The sequence below is a fragment of the Lipotes vexillifer genome, unplaced genomic scaffold, assembly GCF_000442215.2.
Source record: "Lipotes vexillifer unplaced genomic scaffold, Lipotes_vexillifer_v1.1 scaffold1093, whole genome shotgun sequence".
Classification (NCBI taxonomy): Eukaryota; Metazoa; Chordata; class Mammalia; order Artiodactyla; family Lipotidae; genus Lipotes; species Lipotes vexillifer.
Window position 1 is genome coordinate 420,975 of NW_006774793.1, and position 8,850 is coordinate 429,824.

General features: G+C 38.7%; 1 protein-coding gene across 2 annotated transcripts in view; it reads right to left on the reverse strand.

Annotated features, from left to right (window-relative positions):
• The window catches only part of RAB2B (RAB2B, member RAS oncogene family), a 17,528-nt gene that overhangs the window by 8,170 nt on the left and 508 nt on the right, over positions 1–8,850 (reverse strand). The window contains exons 2-3 of one of the 2 annotated variants that reach the window (XM_007449515.1): positions 8,650–8,721; positions 6,194–6,261 (exon numbers count right to left, since the gene is read on the reverse strand). In XM_007449515.1, coding sequence (XP_007449577.1) covers positions 6,194–6,261; positions 8,650–8,721 — 140 coding nt within the window. The remainder of the gene's footprint in view (positions 1–6,193; positions 6,262–8,649; positions 8,722–8,850) is intronic. The other variant, XM_007449516.1, reaches the window with a different exon arrangement.

Here is an 8,850-nt window from a genome sequence, read left to right on the forward strand (position 1 = left end):
AGGGCCCAGGACAGAGTTTTCCTAAAACAAACCCAACTGTTTATACTCTAATCTCATTTCCAACTGGGGCCAAGATATTACGTTTTATTTATAACTGAGCAATTAATTAATTCCCCCATATACTGGATACTTTTGGTTTCCTGATGGAAGAAGTTTTGGGGTTTTTTTCGGGTTTTCATTAAAGGAAGCAAAATCATCTAAATATGAATACCCTGAGCACTGAATCTATCCTATCGGAAAAGTTTTCACATTCTTGAAATTCTTTATCCTCATATTTCAACATAAAGTTTAGGAAGGAAGACTATTGTTCATAATTTAAAGATAGGAAAACTAAGATGTGGAAAATAAATAGCTTTTCCATAGTATAGTAACAATAACAGTAATGATACTAATTATATCACAAATGGGAAAAATTAGCTCAAAGGCCAGTTCAGTAACGGACCAAAAGTTATAAACTCTATATATGTTGAATCCATAATTTAAACTTAGGAGCTTAAGCCGCATAGCAGAGGGAGATCAGTTGCGTGCTTTGTGACCACCTAGAGGGGTGGGATAGGGAGGGTGGGAGGGAGGGAGACGCAAGAAGGAAGAGGAACATATGTATATGTATAACTGATTCATTTTGTTATAAAGCAGAAACTAACACACCATTGTAAAGCAATTATACTCCAATAAAGATGTTTAAAAAATAAATAAACTTAGGAGCTTAGTACTTCATAGCACAAAAGTTTGTTTTCTTAGACATTATTTCATATAACCTAAACCCAGGTTTGAAGGTGAGAAGAGTGTTCCAGTACACTAATTCTAAGGTTACTTTTCCAACAATACAAGAATCTCTTACTACAAGAATCATACAAATGGGACCTCCCTGGTGGTCTAGTGGTAAGAAATCCGCCTTCCAATGCAGGGGACATAGGTCCGATCCCTGGTCGGGGAACTAAGATCCCACATGCCGTGTGGCAACTAAGCCCATGCACCTCAACGAGAGACCCCGCGTGCCGCAAACTACAGAGCCCACGCACCCTGGAGCCCACGCACCACAACTAGAGAGATAAAACCCACAGGCCACAACCAGAAAGAAGCCTGCACGCCACAACACAAGATCCCACATGCTGCAGTGAAGATCCTTCATGTCACAACTAAGACCCGACACAGCCAAAAATAAATAATAAATATAAAAATATATATTTAAAAAAAAGGAATCATACAAATGTTTTAATGAGTTGCATACCTATTAGAACAACAAAATCCAAAAATAATTTTAAAGAAGTTTATTGGTAATATTAACAAAAGTTTAAGATTTAAAACATGCTTTCTCCCTCCAAGAGCTCACTTAAATTTTATTTATCCTCTAATGGTTTTACGTCTTAAATTATTTGATTCCTGTTTCTCTTTTTTTCTTTTTTTTTTTTTTTGCTGTACACAGGCCTCTCACTGCTGTGGCCTCTCCCGTTGCGGAGCACAGGCTCCAGAGGCGCAGGCGCAGAGGCCATGGCTCACGGGCCCAGCTGCTCCGTGGCATGTGGGATCTTCCCGGACCGGGGCACAAACCCGTGTCCCCTGCATCGGCAGGTGGACTCTCAACCACTGTGCCACCAGGGAAGCCCCCCTGTTTTGCTTTTATCTTACTTTTTCTCATCTTCTGCTACGGTTGAAAGCTTCCTTCCTTGTGGCCTTCTAGGAACTAAAAGGGAAAGTCTGAGGGAGGCCTGTGTTATGGTTGAATCATATGGCAGCATTTAACTTTAGCAGATGAAAATACTTCCAGTGGGCCATCAGAAATGCTTTTTAAAATCAAATCACTTTAAATCTCAAATAAACAATCCAACCCTACACTTAAAACAACTAGAGAAAGAAGAACAAAGAAACCCAAAGTCATTAGAAGGAAAGAAATCATAAAAATCAGAGCAGAAATAAATGAAATAGAAATGAAGAAAACAATAGCAAAGATCAATAAAACTAAAAGCTGTTTTTTTGAGAAGATAAACAAAATTGACAAACCCTTAGCCACACTCATAAAGAAAAAAATGGAGAGGACGCAAATCAATAAAATTAGAAATGAAAAAGGAGAAATCACAACCGATACTGCCGAAATACAAAGGATTATAAGAGACTACTACAAACAACTATATGCCAATAAAGTGGACAACCACGAAGAAATGGACAAATTCTTGGAAAGGTACAATTTTCCAAGACTGAACAAGAAAGAATTAGAAAATATAAACAGACCTATCACAAGTAATAAAATTGAAACCATAATTTAAAATATTCCAACAAACAAAAGTCCAGGGCCAGATGGCTTCACAGGCAAATCCTATCAAACATTTAGAGAGAAGAGCTAACACCCATCCTTCTCAAACCCTTCCAAAAAATTGCAGAGGGAGAAACACTCCCAAATTCATTCTACGAAGCCACCATCACCCTGAAACCAAAACCAGAAAAAGATACCACAAAAAAAAGAAAATTATAGACCAATATCACTGATGAACATAGATGCAAAAATCCTCAACAAAATACTAGCAAACAGAATTCAACAATACATTAAAAGGATCATACACCATGATCAAGTGGGATTTATCCCAGGGATGCAAGGATTCTTCAATATATAGCAAATCAATCAACGTGATACACCACATTAACAAATTAAGGAATAAAAACCATATATTCAGGCTTCCCTGGTGGCGCAGTGGTTGAGAGTCCGCCTGCCGATGCAGGGGACACGGGTTCGTGCCCCGGTCCAGGAAGATCCCACATGCTGCAGAGCGGCTGGGCCCGTGAGCCGTGGCCGCTGAGCCTGCATGTCCGGAGCCTGTGCTCCACAGCAGGAGAGGCCACAGCAGTGAGAGGCCCGCATACAGAAAAAAAAACAAAACAAAACATATGATCATCTCAATAGATGCAGAAAAAGCTTTCGACAAAATTCAACACCTGTTTATGATAAACACTCTCCAGAAAATGGCAGAAAATGGGCATAGAGGGAACCTACCTCAACATAATAAAGGCCACATATGACAAACCCACAGCAAGCATCGTACTCAATGGTGAAAAACTAAAAGCATTTCCACTAAGATCAGGAATAAGACAAGGATGCCCACTCTTGTCACTCTTATTCAACATGGTTTTGGAAGTCCTAGCCATGGCAATCAGAGAAAAAAAAGAAATAAAAGGAATACCAATTGGAAAAGAAGAAGTAAAACTGACACTGTTTGCAGATGACATGATACTGTACATAGAAAATCCTAAAGACGCCACCAGAAAACTACTAGAACTAATCAATGAATTTGGTAAGGTTACAGGATACAAAATTAATGAACAGAAATCTCTGGCATTCCTACACACCAACAATGAAAAATCAGAAAGATAAATTAAGTAAACACTCCCATTTACCACTGCAATAAAAAGAATAAAATACCTAGGAATAAAATGCCTAAGGAGGTGAAAGACTTGTACTCAGAAAACTATAAAACACTGATGAAAGAAATCAAAGATGACATAGACAGATGGAGAGATATACCATGTTCTTGGATTGGAAGATTCAATATTGTGAAAATGCCTATACTACCCAAAGCAATCTACAGATTCAATGCAATCCCTATCAAACCACAAGTGGCATTCTTCACAGAATTAAAAAAAAATGTTTACAATACGTATGGAAACACAAAAGACCTCGAATAGGCAAAGCAATCTTGAGAAAGAAAAATTGAGCTGGAGGAATCTGGCTTCCTGACTTCAAACTATACCACAAAGCTACAGTAATCAAGACAGTATGGTACTGGCACAAAAACAGAAATATAGATCAATGGTACAGGATAGAATGCCTAGAGATAAACTCACACACATATGGTAACCTAATTTACTACAAAGGAGGCAAGAACATACAATGGAGAAAAGATAGCCTCTTTAGTAAGTGGTGCTGGGAAAACTGGACAACTACATGTAAAACAATGAAATTAGAACACTACCTAACACCATACACAAAAATAAACTCAAAATGGATTAAAGGGCTTCCCTGGTGGCGCAGTGGTTGAGAGTCCGCCTGCCGATGCAGGGAACACAGGTTCGTGCCCTGGTCCGGGAGGATCCCACATGCCGTGGAGTGGCTGGGCCCGTGAGCCATGGCTGCTGAGCCTGCGTGTCCGGAGCCTGTGCTCCACGACAGGAGAGGCCACAACAGTAAGAGGCCCACATACCGCAAAAAAAAAAAAAAAAAAAAAAAAAAAAAAAGGATTAAAAACCTAAATGTAAGACCAGACACTATAAAACTTAGAGGAAAACACAGGAAAAACACTCTTTGACATGAACCACGGCAAGATCTTTTTAACCCACCTCCTAGAGTAAAGGAAATAAAAACAAAAATAAACAAATGGGACCTAATGAAACAAAAGCTTTTGCACAGCAAAGGAAACCATGAACAAGACAAAAAGACAACCCTCAGAATGGGAGAAAATGTTTGCAAATGAACAGTAGACAGAGGATTAATCTCCCAAATATACAAACAGCTCATGGAGCCCAATATCAAAAAAACAAACAATCCAATTAAAAAGTGGGTGGAAGACCTAAATGGACATTTCACCAAGGAAGACATACAGATGGCCAAGAGGCACATGAAAAGATGCTCAACATCACTAATTACTTGAGAAATGCAAATCAACACTACAATGAGGTATCACCTCACACCAGTCAGAATGGCCATCATCAAAAAATCTAGAAACAATAAATGCTGGAAAAGGTGTGGTGAAAAGGGAACCCTTCTGCACTGTTGCTGGGAATGTGAATTGATACAACCACCATGGAGAACAGTATGGAGGTTCCTTAAAAAACTAAAAATAGAACTACCATATGACCCAGCAATCCCACTACTGGGCATATACCCTGAGAAAACCATAATTCAAAAAGAGACATGTCCCACAATGTTCACTGCAGCACTACTTACAATAGCCAGGACATGGAACCAATCTAAATGTCCATCAACAGATGAATGGATAAAGAAGATGTGGCACATGTATACAATGGAATACTACTCAGCCATAAAAATAAATGAAATTGAGCTATTTGTAGTGAGGTGGATGGACCTAGAGTCTGTCACACAGAGTGAAGTAAGTCAGAAAGAGAAGAACAAATACCAAATGCTAACACATATATATGGAATCTTAAAAAAAAAAAGTGGTACTGATGAAACTAGTTGCAGGGCAGGAATAAAGATGTAGACATAGAGAATGGACTTGAGGACACAGGGAGTGGGAAGGGTAAGCTTGGACGAAGTGAGAGAGTAGCATTGACATATATACACTACCAAATGTAAAACAGCTAGTGGGAAGCAGCCGCATAGCACAGGGAGATCAGCTCGGTGCTTTGTGAGGACCTAAAGGGGTGGGATGGCGGGGGGCGGGGGAGAGGCAAGAGGGCGTATGCATATGGCTAATTCACTTTGGTGTACGATAGAATCTAACACAGTATTGTGAAGCAATTATACTCCAATAAAGATCTATAAAAAAAAAATCAAATCACTTTACTTCTTAATCTCAATCCAAGTTCCTGAACCAAAGTTTGTGAGCCAGTAAGCTAGAAAGAGTGAGCAGTTCAATTTGGGTTGGTGTGCATCAGTCTGAGGTATCTTTGTCCATCCCCATTAAAAAAAAAATCTGAAGCAGCAAAGAATTAAGATGGAGATAAAGAGAATTAACAGCTTTCTAATCTCCCCCAAACGGAAGCATCAGATTATATATAGTTTCAAGATATATAATCCATTCCTACAAAGTCAGATAGGCTCATTTCCTAAGAATCAAAATGCATTCCAAAGTAAAATACAAATGAATTTGGGATTTTTTTTTTTTTTGGTCGTGCCACATGGCTTGTGGGATCTTAGTTCCCTGATCAGGGATTGAACCTGGGCCCTTGCAGTGAAAGCACAGAGTCCTAACCACTGGACTGCCAGGGAATTCCCAAATTTGGGATTATGTAATCAATATTTTTACTAGAGCAAACTCATATATTATTTGGGTAATTTAAAACAAAAAGATACGGCATTCAGAATTTGTAACTGTAACAGATGGAAGTGAAAGCTTCCCTATCTCTTTCATTTCACTTTTCTACTACTCTGATCTCTACCATTAGCCCCACCATCATAGCCCTTTGCCCCTGCATCAGCCTTTACTGTTATATTCAGGACTAAAGTATTTTTGTTTCCTCTCACCGTATCCCAGATTTGCAGTTTGATTTGTTTTCCATCAATGTTGACCATACGGGCCCCAAACTCCACACCTGTCAGTGAAAACCGAGAGAAAGAATGAACAGCCATGTTGAATGAGAGGTTCATGCTTTTCCTCAATGTGTTAAAGACTCATTCTCTGTCTGCACTTAGTACCACTAAACACATTACAGCTGCCTATTTGCTCCAATTCATTTTGTGCTCCTTGAAGTTTTACTTACCTTCTAGAATTAAAAACTGTGCTCTAGGTAATGACCTTGGAAATATAACCAAAAAGCAGATATGGGGATAAAACTAATTAAGAAATCAAGGAAAAGGTGAATAAATTTTTAGCATTATTATTTAATGCTTAAATGTTATTAGGTAATGTTTAAGTTTATAACTTTTTAAAAAACTTCTAAAAATTTCGAAAATATTTCCTAATATTTTCTCAAAGTCACTCTCTAGTCCTCTATATGAAACAATATTTCTTTTTGCAATTCTAGAATTTTTGTTTTAGAAAAGCATCTATCTAAGAAGTAGGTTCTCAAGAATGAAACATTTCAGATCTCCAATAATTCCCAGAGTTCACTGGAAAACAGCCTTCCTCCTAGGAGTTTGGAAACAGTCTGATAAAGATTTTGGTTTACCTGCCGTTCATCTTCTTTCAAGATAATGTCAGGACAAAACTTAAAAATTGAAGATTACTTACATTAAAATTACTTGATGATAAGTCAAACAATTTGTCCTATTTTCTATTTTTATACAGTACTTTACTCCAGGACTTCTGATTTCCAAGTAAGAAAGAGCACTAATCTAGCTTCTGCTATTCAGTGGCCCCAGGCACAATGTGACCAGAATCTCAACTCTAAAGTTCTTCAGTCAATAAGACAAATTAAAAAATTGCTTCTTACTACTCTGGACTGCTTCATCAAGAATAGTGATAGTTACTAAAAAAAAAAAAAAAAAGCCACTAATTTTGTTTTCTTTCTGAACAAGAAGAATGGAATTTCAGTGGGGAAAAATTTAAAAATAACACTTTTATCCCCTTTTATGCAACTTCCTCTAATTACACAGAAACCTTCATATTTTGCACATATTTTCTATCTAACTGCCTTGTTTATCTTGGTACAGAAAACTGAATTCAGAAGGAAACACAGCCTATACTGGACTCTGGGGAAAACTTGATTGATCACTTCATTCCTCTGTTTTGAAACTTGTTTTGAAACTTACTCCCATTACCTTCAGGTGTTTCAAAATTTCATCCGTAATATATTCTCTAGCCTTATTTCTTCCCACTCTCCACTTTAAATTCCATGCTCCAACCATACTAAATTACTTTCAGTTTTCCAAATGTAGCCTGATCTCTGTTATTCCTGAGCCTTTGCACATATTATTCCTTCTTGCCCTGATCACTTTTCCCTCATCTCTACAACCCCTTTGCCTGGCAAACTCCTGCTCATTCTTCCATTTTCAGCCTCTCTTGATAGAGGTGGTACCTCTTTTCCCCTTTTGCAGTTGAAATTTACTTGTCATTATCTGCCCCCAGCCCCACCTCCTACACTGGAGCTTTCAATGTAGGCACAGTGTTTGCCTTGTTAAGCACTGTATCACTAGCACCTAGCACAGAGTAGTTGTGCACTTAATATTCATTTGCAAAAATATTTTCCTGTTGATACTATCCTCTAAATCCTTTTCTAACCTCATTAGGTATTTCTGAATAAGTCCTTTGGGATCAGTAGTAACTTAGACTTCCATAAGGTGTGACTTGGAAGTGGCAATATAGTAAGAATGGGAGCTAGGGATTTTATTCTGAAACTGCATCTGCATGGCAAGAAGACTAGTTTTACACATACATTTTTTGGGGGGCCAGAGTTATGGAGATTATGGGGAAAGGGTTGTTAAAGCCCCAGCAGGCCATGCCTTATCACAAATGTGTGGAAGATGTTCATACTTCCCAGGATCACCAGTGTGTCTCTGAACTCTATCATTCTCTTTTCTTTAAAACAAAAGTTATTAGTTCCATGTACCTTTTAATTCCAAGTCTGGGATGGGTCTTCAATTTGCTTCCTCCTTTCCAACACACACATAAAATCTATATAGTAGTGATTACTTTGAAAAAACACATGTGAGGTTCGCACTAATTTACCGCAAAGCAAGGTGAGTTTTTGAATAGTTATGTTTCCGTGGGATTTTCCACAGACATACAAATTGCATTTGGAAAAACAAATCCTACAGCAACTAATCCATACCTCACGCTCATCTCTAAATTTAAAGTTACCTTTCAAATACTTACTCCTCATTTATCAGCATTTGATTAGTCACACTTCACTAAACATAACTTTAAAGTAGTTCAAAAATAGGGAGAGGTAACTTTTTACTTCGAACACCAAAGGCTGCTAACTTTCCACTTTAGTTCGCCATATTTCATAACCTATTCTCGGACAGGTACACGCATTTACCTATTGTGAGGTCGTGGACAGGCTGGAACCTCTTGTCTGTAAACTGCAGGAGGAGACATGACTTCCCCACACCTGAAAGAAGAGGACGCGCGTTCTAGGAGTTACGCCGCCCGGGTACAGTCCAGTGTCGGGGCGTCCGGGACTCGGGAAAGGGTGCGGAGAGCCCGGAACCCCGAGCCCCGAGCCCCGCCCCCGGCCGCC